At 38.2% G+C, this 20806-nt stretch overlaps 1 protein-coding gene across 1 annotated transcript in view; it reads left to right on the top strand.

The window, feature by feature from the left end:
• The first annotated feature begins 1303 nt into the window (after positions 1–1303).
• LOC128650395 (solute carrier family 4 member 11) overlaps positions 1304–20806 on the top strand; it is a 541036-nt gene continuing 521533 nt past the window's right edge. The window contains exon 1 of the mRNA XM_053704315.1: positions 1304–1358. Within this exon, the coding sequence (XP_053560290.1) occupies positions 1319–1358 (40 nt within the window). The 5' untranslated portion in view covers positions 1304–1318. The remainder of the gene's footprint in view (positions 1359–20806) is intronic.

Raw genomic sequence — 20806 nt, 5'->3', positions numbered from 1 at the left:
TCTCACGGTGTATAAACTACACAACTGCCGCAGATTCTCACTGTGTATAAACTACACAACTGCCGCAGATTCTCACGGTGTATAAACTACACAACTGTCCGCAGATTCTCACTGTGTATAAACTACACAACTGCCGCAGATTCTCACTGTGTATAAACTACACAACTGCCGCAGATTCTCACTGTGTATAAACTACACAACTGCCGCAGATTCTCACTGTGTATAAACTACACAACTGCCGCAGATTCTCACTGTGTATAAACTACACAACTGTCCGCAGATTCTCACTGTGTATAAACTACACAACTGCCGCAGATTGTCACTGTGTATAAACTACACAACTGCCGCAGATTCTCACTGTGTATAAACTACACAACTGCCGCAGATTGTCACTGTGTATAAACTACACAACTGCCGCAGATTGTCACTGTGTATAAACTACACAACTGCCGCAGATTCTCACTGTGTATAAACTACACAACTGCCGCAGATTGTCACTGTGTATAAACTACACAACTGCCGCAGATTCTCACGGTGTATAAACTACACAACTGCCGCAGATTCTCACGGTGTATAAACTACACAACTGCCGCAGATTCTCACTGTGTATAAACTACACAACTGCCGCAGATTCTCACGGTGTATAAACTACACAACTGTCCGCAGATTCTCACTGTGTATAAACTACACAACTGCCGCAGATTCTCACTGTGTATAAACTACACAACTGTCCGCAGATTCTCACTGTGTATAAACTACACAACTGCCGCAGATTCTCACTGTGTATAAACTACACAACTGCCGCAGATTCTCACTGTGTATAAACTACACAACTGCCGCAGATTGTCACTGTGTATAAACTACACAACTGCCGCAGATTGTCACTGTGTATAAACTACACAACTGCCGCAGATTCTCACTGTGTATAAACTACACAACTGCCGCAGATTGTCACTGTGTATAAACTACACAACTGCCGCAGATTGTCACTGTGTATAAACTACACATATCTCTTCCCTTATACACAGCCCTTCCCTTGCTCACATACACAGGGAGACACACTAGCTCGCCCCTTACATTCACACGACACTCAGCCACCTCTCCGCTCTCCAGCCCCGGGCAGACTGCTCTCTTTCTGCGCCTTGAGTTTCCTGGGAAGGAGGAGCCGTATAGGGAGGAGGCACCTCATGGTGGGAGTGTCACCTCCCCTCCCTATGCAGGAGGCTGCTAGTCTGCTCACCAAAAAAAAAAAAAAAAAAAGTCTTAAAGTGTCAAGATGGTGAAGATGGGGTGAGAGGAGCCACAAGAGGAAGCAGAGATGGCAGCAGCAAGACGTGTGTTCCACCTTCAGCCATGTGGTAAGCGCACAACTGGGCTGCATTCACTGCAGATCCGGCATTTGCCCCCAGCAACAGGCACCCGTGGCGTTATATGCAGAGTCCTGTGTATTAGCTGCTTTGGGAGGGAACTTGTTTGTGCAAATCATTGAACCCCCCCCCACCACCACCTAGTATGGGGCTTTGAAATCCTTGCAATGACTTTTAGGGGCTTTCTGCTTTGTGAGACTTTGCTTTCCAAACAACCACACAGATGTAGAACTTATGCTGGGGTTGCATCATAGTTTGCTGGGAGCCCAGAGTAAGCGATTGCTCCTATGACTGGGTGACACTAGGGGAATGTCACACCTGATTCCTACACACGTGGACTTAAACCCTTGAATAGCCAAGAGGAATTCATTTTGCAACCCCCATCTCTGGCTGTCAAGGGGTTAAATGTGCATATTTACCAACGTGCATTGCTTTCTGCCAGCCAAGGAGTTAATATCTTCAGTAACAAATTATGCTTTATGGCAGCCAGGAGTTTTATAGTTTCAGCAGCTTGAAGTGCTTTCCTGTTGCCAAGATTTTTTTTATTTGTGGTAAATTGTGACAGTTAAGGGTTAATAATTGTTGCCTTAGTAACTTGCATATATGTTGCTGTCCTTTCTGGCAACCAGGGGTTAATATTTTCTTATTACTAATTTACAACCTTCTCTGGTTGCTAATGGGTAAAATAATCTTTTAATGCAATGCCTTTACAGTACAAGGTTAGTGACCTTTTTTGTGTATTTTTATTCAGGGATTTCCTTGGAGATGTATTGTTTTCATAATGATTTGCCCCATAAAATTGTGGAACTTTGAATGGGGGTACATGGGCAAGGGGGTGTCATTATACACATTCAGTGTGAACAACATTGCAATATCACACCAGACTTATGAATAATGTGTATTAATACAAGAAGAGACCAGCTGGCTTCCAGTGAGCTTGCCCTCTAGAATTATTCATGCAGGTGGAACTAATATACCTGCTGTCAGCATTGGGTTTAGTAGCACAGTCCTATTGGCAGTTATGGGTGTGTGGTGGGGGGCTGTTTACACCATTTACTAAATGTAATTCTGCAGTAAATTAATACCTTTAATACTTTGGGTTGCCAGCTGTCCTCTAGAAACATACCTAGGATTAAAAAAATGGTGGGTTTTTGACAGATCCTGTGGTCCCTGTCTTAAATATGGCAACATTGGACTCATCCCCTGTAGCCCTGATATGCCCACATTGGTTTTCAGAATAGACCCATGGCTCTAAGCCTTTGCCAGTTACATGCCCACAGATTAGACCCAGCTCATAAGTGTTCACACACTGAATACCTGCCAGCTCTACCCCAGGTGATATATTTCATGTATGAATATTTTGCAATCTTTAAAAACAGTTCCTCTTGTATGCATGTGTTGGACAGTGCTCTCTGGGAGGTAGGCAACTTCAATCCTATGTCTGGTGTGTACAATTTTTTTTATTAAGTCATTTTCCTAAAACATAATCTTGGCTTCAATTGTTTACATACTATATTGTTTGTCTAGCACAGTGAATGTATGTTGTGTATATGAACCTATAAACCATATTTGTTTACCAGTTTTCTATGACAACTCAGAAGCTAAACATTCCATAATAATCTCTATAGTTCTGTGCTTATATAATATGCATTAATTAAAAAAAATAAATAAAAAAATTCTAGGTGTAAATTGATAAATTAAGTAAGTGTGTGTATATATATAATCTCACACTATATCACATGTGGTTCTGTATTTACTGGTTTATGCTTAATATTTACTAAATCTAACTCATCTCATATATATTTATGGGTGTAATGTGTGTGTGTGTGTATATATATATATATATATATATATATATATATATATATATATATATATATATATATATATCTATCTATATCTATCGTTACATATGTTTTTGTTTGCTGTTGATCACACCTCCTTTGTAAACACTTATAAACAATCTGTGTGATAGCTGGTATTGCTCCATTTTTATTTATTTTTTACAAATACCCTGTAGAGTGTTTTTTTGTGTGGTTATGTAATAAAATACTAGGTGTGGAGCCGCATCTCTGCAAGACAAAAACATGAAAAAAACAAGTAAAGCACTGTATCCTGTTCCTAATGCTGACTTTTAAAATCTGCTAGTTTGAGGGGAATGTAAACATGTTTGTCATGTGTAATAGCAGAGCGAGTGCCAATAGAGAAATGACTATGGAATATGCAACAGGAATTAGTGATAATGAGCTAAACACTGCTCAGGTTGTTCCAAGACATGAAAGACGCTTGATGTTTTCAGGGCAATAGATTATCTTGTAAGCCAACCCTGTCATTTCACATCTTTATTTGATCTACGGTTTGGGCATCAGTTTTCTGTATATTTCTTGCTACTGTTTGTTACAGGGGACAGTAGGTGGCACAATAGGTATTTTATAATATTACTTCAGATTAGCATTTGATTTTGGGAATGTGATTAGAAGGGATGGTTTGCTGTGCAGTACCAGCGCTGCTACCTTGTTTTGCTTTCAGTTGCTTTATTGTTATATTTACTGTACCATTTCCTCCTTTTTATTTATTAAAGGGACAGTCTACTCCAGAATTGATTTTGTTTAAAAAGATAGATAATCCCTTTATTACCTATTACCCAGTTTTGCATAACCAACACTGTTATTGATATACTTTTTACCTAGTGATAACCTGTATCTAAGCCTCTGCAGACTTCCCCCTTATTTCAGTTCTTCTAACAGACTTGCATTTCGGCCAATCAGTTCCGACTCATAAATAACTCCATGGGAGTGAGCACAATGTTATCTATATGGCACAGATGAGCTAGCACTGTCTACCTGTGAAAAACTAAGATAACAGGCAGCTTTCAAGGTCTTAGAAATTGGCATATGAGCCTACCTAGGTTTAGCTTACAACAAAGAATACCAAGAGAACAAAGCAAATTTAATGATAAAAGTAAATTGGAAAGTTGTTTAAAATTGTATTCCCTACCTGAATCATGAAAGTTTAAATTTGACTAGACTGTCCCTTTTAAGAATGTGGAATCTTTATTCAGTATCATTAGTGGCCAAATGGTAAACAGCGCACCCTATATGTTGTTTACTGATAGTGCAGTGTGACAGTAAAGTCAATATTATAATTTCATAATTCAGATAGAACATGCAATTTTAAACAACTTTCCAATTTACTTTTATGATCAAATTTGCTTTGGTTGTGTTGGTTTCCTTTTATTGAAGCATTTACCTAGATGGTTGCAAGAGCAGCAATGCACTGCTGCGAGTCAGCTGCTGATTGGTGGCTGCACACACATGCTCACATGTACATCTTGTTGTTGACTCATCAGATTTATTGAGATAGTTCCCATTAGTGAACTGCTACTCCTGAGCCCACTCTTCAACAAAGGATGCCATTCGAACAAAGCAATTTGATCATAGAAATAATATGAAAAGTTGTTTAACCCTTTCGTGCCGGAGTTAACTTGTCTACATCGGAAAACAACTGTTCAGATGTAAACAAATTAAAATCTCGCGATCGTGCACGTGATCACGAGATTTCAATGATGGTATCGTGTCAGTGCGGTGTCCCTATGATGCTAGGCACGCACTCCAGACCGCGATCCCATCAAGGAAGCGCCAGTGGCTTCAGGAAAGCCAAGCGGTTAGGACGTTGTATTTTGTCCTTCGGTGCTAAAGCCCAGCAAAATTCGGACGAAATACAACGTCCTAACGGCGTCAACAGGTTAAAGTAACCTTTAAAAAAAACAAAACATGGCATATTTTTTCATGGGCCTAGATAAATGTCCTGCAAAATGGTTAAACACATTGGTAAAGTCTGACATGGAAGTAGAGTTTTGCAGCTTCTCAGCAGGATGTGACAAGTGAGCCAATCAGGAGTGGTAGATATACAACCAGTGTTCTCACCAGGACCTTTTTTAGCGAGTGCGTCACCCGGCTGATTTTACTGACCACTCGGCTAAAATTTTAGCTAATATTTAAAAAAACGCTAGGATTTAGCATCACTAAAAACAAACTGTAGTTTCAGTTAACACTTAAAAAAAACAGGGCGCTAAACTCACCCTGTCTGTGCCGCAGCAGCTCACTAAAGTCTGAGCCTCTATCCGCCCACAGCGCAGCGCTCTTTACCAATTAGGTGACGTTTCCACCTCTAAACCAATAGCAGTGCTAGCACACAGAACACTGTAAGATGACACACACGGCTATCAGTTTAGAGATGGAAACATCACCTGATTGAGAGAAGAGTACTGCCGTAGGCTGCCAGAGGCTCTGACTTTAGCGACAGGGTGAGTTTAGCACTTTGTTTATAAAAAAAAAAAACTACAGTTTGTTTTTAGTGATGGTAAATCTTAGCTTTTTTTAAACGCTTGGATTTACCATCACTTTAATATTAAGCTAATAAAATGTTAAATTTTTATTGCACACATTATCATAAAATACATTTGTTAAATTATGCAGTTAATTTGTGCTTTGGATAGCAGAACATATTACATTTCCCCCCAGGACCGTCTTTAACACAGGGCAAAAGGGGCAGCTGCTCTGGGCCCAGTCTCTGTTGAGGGGCCCAAGAGTCCTAAAAAATTTTTTTTTTAATGGTTCATACCAGACTGCTGATGTGACATGGGGAACACACACATTCAGTCCTAATACTGTCACAGTCAAAAGTACTCTGCTTATATTTTTTTTAAAAACTGTGCCAGACCGTGCCCGTGTCATGTAACATGCCAAGCTAGTGCCATGTGCTGTTTTAGATGTGCACTGTGCAGCACTGAATGCAAAGCCCTAACTCGGCATCCAGCCATTTCCCACTGCATCAGAAAAGGTCCTACTGGGGTTACCACTGTTACCAGGTAACTGCTCTGGTGGTGGGGATTGTTTCTGGGTAGGGCTTACTGTAGGTGCATGCAGCAGAAAGCTGGAGCGGCAAGCACGTGAGGATTTGAGCATCTGTGCAGCTGCATACACTGCTCTCTTCAGTCTTGAGGCTGTGTGACTCATCTCACACTGTATCCATGCAGCCTTGGACAAACAGCATCATGTCTACTGGTCCCCTTTGCCCTGCTTTTTCTGCTGTGGCCCTAAGATCAACTAACTGAAGTTTCTTAGGGGAATAGTGCTTTGTAGAAAGGTGTCAGTGGGAAGAATAAATGAGTGCACACACGCCCCTCCCCATGCAGCATTGTCTAGTTCAGGGTGAGAGGGAACTTGTTCCTAGCAAAGAAGCTACATGTGCTGGTGTGGCTGATGTATAGTGTCATGCTGATACTTCACACATTAATGTAAGGTTTATTTTTATAGTTTTTATTTTCTCTCTGTCTCAGATTTTACAGCTTCCCATAGTAGTTCTGCTGTTCCAGTCAGTAAACTTATATTTGTCTGCACCTCCATGCTTCCTCCTTTACCTTGCTTTGCTCCTGTTGGCTGCCCTAAATCTCTTTAACCAGCTAACCTCACACCAGAATCACATTCAAAAGAATATTAAATGAATCCACAGTGGAGGAATTTATATATTTATTTACTTATTAGTTCTGCTTAGGTCCAGTTTGACATATTGCAATTTTTAAAACATTTTTTTTTTTTAAATGATTAGCCCAGCAGTGGATGATCCACCGCTGGGCTAATAATAAAAAAAAAATTGATTTAGTTGTTTTTTGGGATGTTGGGGTGGAGAGCGAAATTGCATGGGGTGGGGGGGGGGGGGGCCCAAGAAAATTTTTGCCCAGGGTCCAATCAATATTAAAGACGGCCCTGTTTCCCCCACACGGCTACTTCATAATGCTAATAATATTCTGTGGAGAACACTGTACAACCAACCAATGAACCAATCACTCGCTGTGTTCTGCTTGTTGCTCCTGAGATAGACTTTACCTAAGTGTTTCAAACCACTTTTACACAGTTAACTTGATTTAATCATGCAAAAAAGGACAATCAGCAATGAATTAACCCTATTGGTTCTGCAAAGCTTTGTGTATATTTTTTTGTAAATAATAATGGGATTTAATACATTTTACTCACTCAGTAAGCTCCATTTAAAGTAGTACCTCATTTTCAGTGTTGAATGAGAAGAAATGCAAAAACTAATTCACAGAGTAAACTTACAGCATTGTAGGAGTTGGGACTGCCAGTCTCCTGTGTTTCTTCTGTCTCGTTTTGGTTTCTATATGTTTGTTCCCTTTTAGTAAACAAATAGAGCTATTTTGGTTGTGGCCGTACACTGATGTGAGTGGAGTTAGTATTTTCTTACATAAGTGAGGAAATACCTTTCACATATTACTTCACATTCACAGTTGTTAACTCTGTGCATTCCAGAAGCTAAGGCGGTTGGATACAAAAAGAACTTGCTGCAATACATTTGAGCATATTATGTTTGCATTGATTCTGTTTGTTAACTGTGTGTTTAAAGGGACAGTAAACCAGGGCTTGACAAACCCAGGTGCCAGGGAGGCTCGTGGATGCCCCCTACTTCCTTCTGCAGGCCTATGTATTTGACAGCTGGATCCTCACAGCTGTGAAATTCAAATCTAACATTTTACTTTTTTATTATATAATATACTTGTATAATAAGTTTTATATATAAATAGTATAGGGGTGGAAAAATATCATTGTAGTTTACTAGTCAGGGGATAAAAGTTACCAGTCCACTCAATTTTTTAAACATAGGAAAAAGTCACATTTATTTTCTCATCTGCTGTAATTTTTTACCGGTCCAGAACTAATGTGTGTATGTGTGTGTGTGTGTGTGTTATATATATTCTCATAGAGATAGCCAAAGTTTCTGGCATCTAGATTTGAGCCCTGGTATGCATATGTATGTGTATTTTTGTCTATGAATAATATATTATAATATTTATTTATAGGATTGCCAGTTTCTGACTTCTAGATTTTGAACAAGTTTGTCGAGCCTTGCAATAAACACTTTGTGATTGCAATATAAAAAGCTAAATTGCACATAGTTAATCAGCTTTGCAATCAAATTTCATATTTATTTTGCACCCTTTTCCTGTAATTTTTAAGTCTGAAAGTTGTTGATTTTTCCATTCCTGAAAACTGATTGCAGGCTTTACAAACCTAACACTGCCACTAATTTGCAGTATTTCTGCTGAAGCCAAGCAATGGATATATTGTTATCACAATGACCGTGGCAAGCCCTGTCTTCTCCAGACTCAAGTTTGAATTGGTTCCTCCAAATAACGGAAATGGTGAATGGAGTTTGGCCATTAAACGCAACTGCAGCAAACAATTACCAAGTTGTTAAACTGTTCTAATAATAATCAGATTCTGCTGATCAGTTTAATCAATTGTAAGACTGCAAAAAATCTTGTATGACAAGGTGTTTGCTGTCTGTCTAACCCATGCAAAGACGTTAAACGCATAAGTAAAGTCCTCTCGTGAGCTGCAACATATTGTAAAGGAGGACACGACATTGCTATGTCCCTTTTAAGTACTGGAAGGAACCTTCAATCTGCATAGTAAATAATATTTTCAGATTTCATGCCCTGCTAGTAGCTGATATAACATCATCCTGATACCCAGGAACATTTAATCCCACGCTGCTGCTCTGGCTGTGAGGTGACCATTTTTTTTGTTGTTGTTGTTTTTTTTTATATGCTTGTGGCGCATCAGTTTATTTTAAACATGACATCACAGTAATACGCTCTTCTTTACTTATCAGTAGATTGTTATAATTAAAAGGGACATTAAACGTTTTTTTTTAAAAATGTTACATAATTCTGCACTATGTTGTTATAACGAGCCCTTTTAAAAAAATATTTTAAAATAATAGAATTAGGCGGCTAACTTACCTTGCAAGTGCAGACGTCCTCTTCGCTGCAGCACTATTTTTAACAACCGTGTCATGGCTTGCTGTCTAACCACAGTGTGCCTGATTGTACAATTTAACTAAATGTAGCGCACTTCTGCACTCGGTAAAGCTTTCAACTGTTTTACCTAGAGCAGGAGCACGCTACAATTAGCTGAATTGTACAGATGTTAAAAAAACTTATTGTGCAACTACAGCTGCTTATTGTTTCAGAGGCCGTGTCAGCTCATGAGTAGTACTTTAACTATGTGTTTAACTCATTTTCAGGGTCATTAGATGTAAATTGACATGCTCCAATGAATCGGAGGATGTAATTTTTTCCAATATAATGACCTTTCTCAGTGTTTGACAGTCTAATTGGTTCTTTTCACAGTATGACATTTTTTTAGCTGAATTTATGATAGTACATGCTAAAAGGACATTATTTATACATAGAAATAGATAGTTCAGTGTGGTTATAACATATTTGCAATATAGTTAACAAAACCTGCTCCCCAAAGGCAGAACATACAGTCATCTGAGATGTCATTGCATAAAATGCAGCAGGTATTTAGGAAGAACAGGACACATGCAGAAACTGTTAGCGCTTTTGCTTTGCAGCACTGCGCCACATCTGGCTTTTTCTCTTCAAACAGCGCTGTGCTGTGGCTTCATTGTGTAAGTTTTCCTTAACAGTGCAGTCAGAGCTAAGCACTGTTTGAAGAGTACAATCAAATACTGAGCAGAGGTATTGATTGATGATTGGCTCTCAGAGATTTTTCAACCCCGCCCCCTCGCCTTTCCGAGTCTGCAAAGTTGTGACTCCCGAGTGTGACATTCTTATGAGCAATGCACCTTTTTTTTATTACTACATTTTTACCTTATAATTATGTGATGTTAGACCAAAAGCAAAGGAAGCAAATTTATTCAAGACACTTTAAAAACTTAACATGTTTTTTTTTTCTGCAGCTAATTTGCAATTACATTTTCAGTTGCTGCAATATTTTATACAACTTTAAAAATTGCTTTATTCTCCAAATAATCATCACAATGCAATTAAGCTGGTGCCTTAGTGTAAACAGACTAATTTAAAATTAAAATTTTATTTCAAAGTGACCTGCAGAAATAAATGCCACTAAAAAAAAAAAGTCTCATTGCTGAAAGTTTTTTTTTTTTTTTTCTGCCTCCTGGGGCCTTCTCTATATGTATGTAGCAGTCTCCTTCTTCAGTACTCCCCTGTGGCTGATCTGGGCACATACAGTGACTTTGGTTAGTATTTTTTATCGTTCATGTTTTTACTCCTCTATCTTCATCACTGTTAATTCGAGATTGACTCTGGTATTGAAAAAAAGAAAGGAAAATATTAACAGTTTTTGAACTCATGTGACACCTGTCAATCTATGACAGACTCATACATATATGGGAACTCCATGCAACCACCTAGCCTAGAATTGAAGTCTTCTTAATTGACAGTCTGTGATTTTATAGAAATTGATTCCCAAGTTGGTCATATTAAAGGGACATTATGCATAAAAGTAACTCCCCATATTTAAGCTTATTTGAAGCAAAATGTTGTGCGTATGTGTTAGTAATAGGGTTGCCAGTTGTGCTCCACAAAAATTCTGGGCAACCAGCGTCTGGAAGCAGAAAGCTTTAGGTGGGGTCTTGATCAACCGGAGACCAGAGCCCAATGTGCAGCAGATCCTGTCAACCATATGCCCCGTTATAACTAAGACAGGACAGTATGCTGGTTCAGATACTCTTAGCCTCATGCCCCTTAAAACACAGACCAGACCCCATGTCACTGCAGCTCCTGTCTGCCATATGACCTCTTAGAACTCATACTATATGTCAGGATAGGTTAAGTCCAGAGTTAGACCCAAATGCTAAAATGAAGTTAGAATAACACTCTAGCACTGTGAGTATATTCCAGGACCTGACCCTGCGACAGCTGCAATAGTATACTCACAGAAATTAACTGGAAGATGGCACAGCAGGGTCAGGAGAAGAACTTCAGGTAGGGTAAACCAAAAGAGTAATCCATCAAGCAATAACCGGTAACAAGGAATCAGGCAGGCAGGGGTTAACCAGAAGGATTTGTCAAACAAGCAAAGTCCAGCAATGAGTAATCAGGCAGTTTGGGGTTAAACAGTAGAATGGTCTAGCAAGCAAAGTTCCAGCAGCGTGAAATCAGGCAGTTTGGGGTTAAACAGTAGAATTGTCTAGCAAGCAAAGTTCCAGCAGCGTGTAATCAGGCAGATTGGGGTTAAACCGTAGAATGGTCAGACAAGCAAAGTCCAGCAACGTGTAATCAGGCAGTTTGGGGTTAAACAGTAGAATGGTCAAACAAGCAAAGTTCCAGCAGCGTGTAATCAGGCAGATTGGGGTTAAACCGTAGAATGGTCAGACAAGCAAAGTCCAGCAACGTGTAATCAGGCAGTTTGGGGTTAAACAGTAGAATGGTCTAGCAAGCAAAGTTCCAGCAGCGTGTAATCAGGCAGATTGGGGTTAAACCGTAGAATGGTCAGACAAGCAAAGTCCAGCAACGTGTAATCGGGCAGTTTGGGGTTAAACAGTAGAATGGTCTAGCAAGCAAAGTTCCAGCAGCGTGTAATCAGGCAGATTGGGGTTAAACCGTAGAATGGTCAGACAAGTAAAGTCCAGCAACGTGTAATCAGGCAGTTTGGGGTTAAACAGTAGAATGGTCAAACAAGCAAAGTTCCAGCAGCGTGTAATCAGGCAGTATGGGGTTAAACAGTAGAATGGTCAAACAAGCAAAGTCCAGCAACGTATAATCCAGGCAGTATGAGGTTAAACAGAGAAATGTCCAAACAAGCAATAGTCCAGATAACAGGAATCAGGCAGGAAGGGTTAAGCGGGTTAGGAGTTAAACAAGCCAGCAATTCTTGATTCAAACAAGTAATCCAAAAGTTACTTACAAGCCAGGAATAGAACAAACAGGCCCCAAGGTGAGGAGACGCCGGAATAAGAAGGCCCAATGACGTCAGCAGAAGGGGCCGAGGGGAACAGGGTTGCATAGCAAACAAGAAAGCGCTACCGCGCTGTCAAAGAGAAAAGGAAGCGATCAGCAGCTGAGCTGAGCGATCGCGACACTATACCTGTTTCTCTACAGCCTCTGAGTGTTATATGTTTAAATCAGACCTTGTTTCAAACCCATGGGCCAAAAGCCTTTGAGAGCTTTATGTCCATATCAGACTGGTGATCAAACCCAAGGCCCAGAAGCCTCTGTTAGCTGTATTCCCATAACAGGTCTCAGATGAAACCCAAGGCCCAGAAGCCTCTGTTAGCTGTATTCCCATAACAGGTCTCAGATGAAACCCAAGGCCCAGACACCTCTGTTAGCTGTATTCCCATATCAGGTCTCAGATGAAACCCAAGGCCCAGACACCTCTGTTAGCTGTATTCCCATATCAGGTCTCAGATGAAACCCAAGGCCCAGACACCTCTGTTAGCTGTATTCCCATATCAGATCTCAGATGAAACCCAAGGCCCAGACACCTCTGTTAGCTGTATTCCCATATCAGGTCTCAGATGAAACCCAAGGCCCAGACACCTCTGTTAGCTGTATTCCCATATCAGGTCTCAGATAAAACCCAAGGCCCAGACACCTCTGTTAGCTGTATTCCCATATCAGGTCTCAGATAAAACCCAAGGCCCAGTCACCTCTGTTAGCTGTATGCCCATATCGGGTCTCAGATGAAACCCAAGGCCCAGACACCTCTGTTAGCTGTATGCCCATATCGGGTCTCAGATGAAACCCAAGGCCCAGACACCTCTGTTAGCTGTATTCCCATATCGGGTCTCAGATAAAACCCAAGGCCCAGGCACCTCTGTTAGCTGTATTCCCATATCGGGTCTCAGATAAAACCCAAGGCCCAGGCACCTCTGTTAGCTGTATTCCCATATCAGGTCTCAGATAAAACCCAAGGCCCAGGCACCTCTGTTAGCTGTATTCTCATATCAAACCCATGGCCCAGAGGCCTCTGTTAGCTGTATGCCCATATCAGGCCTCATATCAAACCCATGTCCCAGAAACCTCTGTTAGCTGTATTCCCATATCAGGCCTCAGATACACATTCATTGCCTAGAAGCCTCTGTGTAAGCTATATGCCCATATTAGACCTCAGATCAAACCCATGTCTCTGAAGCCTCTGTAAACTGTATGCCCATATAAGACCTTTTAGACAAGTCCGATGTCCCTAAAACCCCTATTAATATATGCCCACATGAGACCTCTGATCATACTCAACGTCTTGCAGCCCCTGTCCACCAAATGCCCCCTTCATATCTTCTGATCAGACACAATCAGTTTCTTCCAGTTTATTTTCATATACCTTACTGTCACATTGGGCAGGTGACAACCCTAGTGCTCAGATTGCATGGTTTTACTGTAACTTACAATAAAATATTTTGTATTCTATCTCTTCCGTTAGTGGGAGACATACATGGGCCAGATTCTACTGACTGTGTGATGCAGGGTTACTGAGTCTGACTTATATACAGAGGAAGGCTACACCGCAAGTCTCAAATTTGAGTTTTCTCCAGGATACAAACTCATTTAAATCTGGCTTCCGAATGTCCGCATTATAGGATACTTGGGGTCATTGTGTTTAAGAGAAGCGTGTCTATGTACTGCTCTTGAGTTGTAAGGTGTTAATAAAGTTTTACATCAATGTATATGTGTATAACCAAGAATTTGACATTAATGAGGCTACACTAAATGCTGACTCACTTTATATTTCATAACGCTAGTAAGTTTTTCAAGCAAATAAAAAATTGTTATTAAAGGTGAAACTGTAGCTGCTTAAAAGGACATAAAAGTCAAAATTACACTTTTATGGTTCAGACAGACCATACAATTTTAAGAAAATTTTTAGTTTACTTTGGTCTCTTGCTGGGTGGATATGATTTTAGATCATATTGAAATTGGTCTTACTGACTAGTGATTTAAATGAATCGTGATTTTCATTTTTAGAAGATCATTACTGATTTGGTTATATATCATTAGAAATGCATAGATAGTTCACCTCCCAATAATTGATGATTCTATCTCGAGATTAATAGGTTAATCATTAATATTTGATCAACTTTTCAGCTGTATTTTATTGGAAGGAGAAAAATAATGATCTTTATAATAATTTGAAATAGTTTTAACTAAAACAATACCATTATATTTCATTTTTAATGCTTGCCCCTCCCTCCTCACACTAAAGTCCTTGTGCAGATCTCTTCCACTCCAAACCATCTTCTATTTAGTGAGCTTCTTGAAACTTAGTATGGTTGATTTTGTGTACATAGATTTGCAGAGGAGCAATGTATTAAAGGGACAGTAATGTAACATTTTAAAATTTCATGATTCAGAAAGAAAATGCAATTTTTCAGAAATTTTCCAATGTATCTCTTATATATGCTAGTTCATTCTCTTGGTATCCATTGTTTAAAAGCAGACATAGGTAGGCTCAGAAGCAATGCACTATTGTGAGCTAGCTGCTTGTCACTGTCTCACCCAATGTATTTAGCTAGGCCCTAGTGGAGCATTATTCACCTTCAACAAATAATACCAAAGAATGAAGCTACATTTTTATAATAAAAGTAAATCTGAACATTGTATGCTCTGAAACCCCAAAGTTATCTTTCTTGATCTTTTTAAGGTCTGTATATTTATTTTATAAAATTTTTGCTGTGAAGAAGGGGCATGGTATTTCTGCAGACACAAATTCTCTGTTTTGAGAACTACAAAACCAATAAGTGATCATTTCTTGAAGATAGAAAAATTGCTCAAAATAATCTGACAGAAACCTCTGGGAGAGCATGACATTGTGAATGGTTTTATTTTATGTAATTAATTTACAAACAAATTAGGGATGCACCGAAATTTCAGGCACAGAAACGTTCATTACTTGACTTACTGTTTTGCATAAAATAATAATTTTCTAGGACTATAAATAATTTGGATAATTGGTAAAAAAAAACAACCTGTTAAATCTAATTCTATTAAAGGGACATTCAACACTGCCCACAACAATAATCTATGTTTCTAAACTAAGTATAAAGAGCAAGCTTCAACGTTCCCCCTTTCTCTTACTTACTGCCTTCACTGTTCAATCCTCATCGATAACTTCAAAATTTGTCTCCTAATATGGCTGCTTAACTCCCCCCACTGTGACGTATAGCTCGTCTTCTTCAAACTACCCGGCAGTTATATCCAATTTCTCTGCTTCAATCCCAGCGCGTTCACGGGCGTTAGCGCATGCGCGATACAATAGGAACATTAAAAGCGGAACCATAATAACCCAAGTTGTTTCCGTTCCGATTATCTTACTTATAGTACTCCATTACGTAATATAAGCGGAACGGAAACAACTTGGATTATTTTGGTTCCGCTTTTAGTGTTCCTAGTATATTGCGCATGCGCTAACGGCCGTGAACGCGCTTGGATTTCAGTCCGGGGAATGGGCTCTCATTGGCTGCTAGTTTGAGAAAGAAGGCGAAGACGTCACGGTGGGGGGAGTTAGGAAGACGTGTTAGGACACCAATTTGTAAGATAACAATGACGATTCAACAGTGAAGGCGGTAAGTAAGAGAAAGGGGGCACCTTGGAGCTTGATCTTTTTATTTAGTTTTGAAACATAGATTAATGTTGTGGGCAGTGTTGAATGTCCCTTTAAAGAATAATACAGTATATTGATATTTAATATTGTGTAAGGATGCACCAAAATTTCGGTCGCAGAAACATTTTGGCCGAAAATGGCATTATCTTTTTTTTTTTTTTTTTCTTGGTACAATTATTGTGTAGCATATTATTGTTTTTAAGTTTTTTTTGTTGTTGTCTAATTTTAGTGTGTTACTTTCAATAAAAATGTGGTTATTTTAATTGCTTGCAGTTTTTCAATTCCGATTCATTCATTAAATAATCTAATTATGCAAAAATAAAACAAAAATATTTTAAAATAGTTGCCTAAGAAAACATGTTTATAGTAGACTTTATATAGGTGTTTAAAATAAATTGTTTAAAAAAAGTCGTTTTTGGTTTTGGTCCAGAATTTTCATTTCGGTGCATCACTAAAAGAAAATTAAATATTACAGCCACGAATATACAGCATCTTGCTATATAATTAAAAAAACCAAATCCATATTTCAGGATGAATAACCTTTTAGATAATATATTTTAAAGGACCAGTGAATAGAGTAGATTTGCATGATAACAAGACAATATAACTTATTCTGAACTTTAAATGAGTGGTAGATTTTTTTTTTTTTTACATTTTTTTTTCCTGACAAATTTCAAAGTTATGCCTATTTCAACTCCGCCTGTATCATGTGACCGCCATCAGCCAATCACAAATTTATATACATATATTTGTGAATTCTTGCACATGCTCAGTAGGGGCTGGTGACTCAAAAAGTGTAAATATAAAAAGACACGGCACATTTTGTTAATGGAAGTAAATTGGAAAGTTGTTTAAAATTGCCCGCTCTGTCTGAATCATGAAAGTTTTTAATGTTGTCTTGTCCCTTTAAATAGAAACTATCTTTAGATAGATTATTTTTTTTTTCTCCTGGAAAAGCATTTTGTTTTAAAAAAATAAATAAAAAAAAATCTGATTTTAAATTAAAAAAAAAACTTACAGGCCAGAGTTTCAGGAATACCATGGATGAGAGGTAAATACCCATGGGTACCACTCTAGTTCAAATATCCTGAAAATCTGGCCTTTTTGTGTGTCCTGTAGTTTATTGTTGCTCAATAACTGACTTTAACTATGTATTTAATACCTTTTTGTAGGGGTTAAACACATTATTTTATAATTGCTTGCATATTACACAGGGCATTTTCTATTTGGGTATATAGCCTTTATTTTAAGATTATTTAGAGACTTATTAAAACCTTGCAATTGTGAAGGAAATGTGCAATTTTCAGCATTTGTACAATTAAACTACAGAACGGAAGGTTTTTAAAAAAATAAAAAAAAAGCAGTAAAAAAATGTGATTATTGTTGGATTAGCTGAATACACAGATGGTTATGCCTAAAGAAATGCAGAAATAATTACCTTGTAACCTATAACCATTATTTATAAACCTTCTTAGCTTTAAACTCCATTCTGCTCTGTTAAAGGGCTATAATAGTTGAAAATGGCATTCTCTAATTCATTAGAGTTTGTAATTTTAAGATTTAGGACCATGCAAAAGGGTTACACAGTAGAAGTACCGCAGCAGAACTCTTCGGGTCCAAAAGGGGAAAACACAGATGATCAAATCGGCCTCGCTAGTCCCACAAATTCAGATGTGGTACTTCTACTATGTGTTTAACAAACAGAAGTGCAGGGTTGATAGTCTTAAAATGATAGCATGTAATTGTATGACTGTTATGGCCTTTTAATCCTGTATGAGTAGTCATAACAATGCTCTTAATAAAGTCTGCAATCTTTTATGTTGTGTGACTTGTTCTCTAAATATTATAAAAATGCTGGAACATTTCAAACATTCCATAATAATGTTTTATAGTTTTTGCTGAATATATTTTTTTTTATGTATACTAACCACCTACAGATATAGAAGATATACAAAAAATATATAGTGTTGCTGAAGTCAAGATTGTAGGTTTTCTACATCTTCTGCCTAGTAATGGTAGCTTTAAGGTATTAACTAAGCAGCGTTAAAATACTCGTGCTTAAAGGTATATAAAACCGATGTTTTTTTCTTTCATGATTCAGATAGAACATGCAATTTTAAGCATCTTTGTAATTTGCTCCTATTATCAATTTTTGTTGTTCTCTTGGTATCTTTATTTGAAAAAGGAGGAATGTAAGCTTAGGAGCCGTCCCTATTTTGGTTCAGCACCCTGGGTTACCTTGTTCGGACACATCTCTGGTATATGAAGATGCCAAGAATACAGGAATCCAGTTATATAAAAAAACATAATTTGGGTGACCTACTTCTGATGCTACACACTTAATGCAAAGGAAGCTCTAACCACAGTTCAATGTACCTTTTTGATTTCATTTGATATATTTTTTGCGGTGAATTTAATTAGAGATGCAATTTGTTTTCAGATTGAGTAACTGATGGAATTTACTTTTGAAGAGAGCGGAACAGACTTGGTTTTGATATATTCTTAACATACAGAGATTCAAATCTAAATAGCCTGCTGTGAATTTAGTGGGATACTTTTCATTTAAGAAAAAAACAAAAACAATTATTCATTGGAATTTAATTTTTAAACCCATAATACACATAAACAATTAATGCTTAATTGTCAATATGTAGCATTGATTCATGAGGAAAATAATTTAGAAGGCACTACACTTGCAGCCAATTACAGTATGGTGGTCACCCGGAGGTGCAATGTTAGCGGTCACCTTTTGCCATAACTTAACCACCCCTGTTCTAATGCAAAAAAGATATGCTCTATTGTTTTAGTAGAGGTCTATATATAAAATGTAATGGGATTATCTGCCCGACCCTAAAGGACTGGCACTCTCACATGACAGATACCTTGAGAATGGAAGTATACAGTTTCTTTAAATCGATTAGGTTAGGATTCTTCCATGATTTAAAATTCATCTGGGATGAAATCCAAAATGATCTGAGGATAGAAGGGGGGAGCTTTACACAAGTTACAGGAGTGACCTAGGAGGAATGACAGGCCTAGTGTTATCTTAGAGGGGTACGGCTGACGTGGTCCCACCCCTGCCTGATACTCTAATAATGACTTCTTTAGCTTAGCACTTCTCTCAAAGGTTGATAGTTAACCCTTTAAGGACACAGCTTTCAGTTTGCTCAATTGTTTTATGACAGAAAATTCCGTCATATGTCCTTAAGAGGTTAAATACAAAGTCGAGGGATACCACTAGATGTGTAGAATATATACAAAGTGGTCTTAAATTTAGAAATTTCGGCATAGTTTTGTTGTTGTTTGAGTTATGTTTTGTACATTGGTGTCATTGTCAATTACCATGCATTTATATGGAGTGGGGCTACTGTTTTCAAATGGACTTATCACGGACAGTCTAGCTCTACTATTTCATTTTACTATACAGGGAGTTTGTTCTCCTTTCTTTTGGAGACTGATGGTTTCTCCCTCTTTTGTTTCTGTTTAAACTTTTTTATCAACAATGACATCCTTTTGTACCATGCTGCTAAACAATGATAATAAAAATGAATGAATAAATAAATAAAAAAAATAAAATAAAAAAAAATGTAATGGGATTATTAGTGCTCTCAATTGTTTTGCCCTTTTGTACTGTTACCAGGGCTGGATTTACATCCCAGGTGCTTGTAGTCACGCTCCCCAGTCACCATTTGTGCCTACAATCTTAACTAAGATGGAGGTGTGGCGCCCATCATTGTTATGGCTGCTGCAAGCATTGTGTATGTGCGGGGTCTGTTATTTCACTGCCGGTGGCCATCTTAGGTATGGTTGCTGGCCGACCGGTATTTATAATAGGCAGAGACGGGCGCCCCTGTGGAGAGTGCTTGTAGGCACATGCTTACTCTGCCTTATTATAAATCCCGCTCTATGTGTTGCCTATAGATTTCCTACTTCATAAAATGAAAGTGGATAACTACTCAGCCAAAAATCTAAGCTATAAACAGGCCCACTACCACCCATGGGATGCCCTGATTGTGGTCACATCGTCCCAGTCCTGGATGCTAGCTGGAAAATCGGAGATACATGTGTTTTGTGAAGGTCTGAAGCACTTCTATAGAATATCATTCAGTATATGTATGTATGTACTGTATGTGTGCATGTATTAGACAGTATAGTCCTTGCAAAGATGAGACCATTCCTCTCTGATGCCACAAGGGAAGGCCCTCTGCGTGATGAAAATGGGTAGAGATACAGGAGTTGTGTGCTAGGCCTAGCTGTTGGTGACTGGTTTGCAGTTAGAGAGGAAATAGTGCTAAATATCTCCATGGTTCATGGCGACTCACTTTATGGAGATTGGGCCTTAGTTTGGGCAACAGTTAAACAATATGCAAATTAGACACCATTAAAATTCTAAATTTAGCGCATGTAAATGTTGCATTACTGACCCTGAATAACTAGGTATTTATAGGGACATGAAACCCAATTTTATTATCTTTCTTGATTCAGATAGAGCATGCTATTTTAAATAACTTTCAAATGTATTTCTATAAAATTTGTTTTGTTCTCTTTATATACTTTATTGAAAAGAATACCTTGGTAGGCTCTGAAGTTGCTGATTGGTGGTTGCACATATATGCCTTGTTTTAATGGCTTTCAGCTAGCTCTCAGTAGTGCATTGCTGCTCCTTCAACAAAGGATACCAAGAAAATGAAGCAAATTAGATAATAGGTGGAATCTGTAAAGTTCTTTAAAATTGTATTTCCCTTTTTAAAGATTGTTCATTTCATATGATAAAGCATAAGTGGGGCATGAATGTTAACATCTTCTATGCTGGAGTGAGCAGTAATGTATTCCTATATGCTACACAACAAAGGGGATGAATTAAATTAACCTCCATGAGCATTTTGAGTGTTAAAAATCACAATACACACACAGGTAAGACGTTTTATAATTTTTATTGTTTACCTGTTTGAAAAAAGTATTCCTCCCTGTGTTTAAATATAAGCAAAT

This window comes from Bombina bombina, chromosome 2 (assembly GCF_027579735.1).
Source record: "Bombina bombina isolate aBomBom1 chromosome 2, aBomBom1.pri, whole genome shotgun sequence".
In the NCBI taxonomy this organism is placed as follows: Eukaryota; Metazoa; Chordata; class Amphibia; order Anura; family Bombinatoridae; genus Bombina; species Bombina bombina.
Note: the sequence above shows the minus strand (reverse complement) of the source record. Positions and strands in the feature narration are given on the sequence as shown.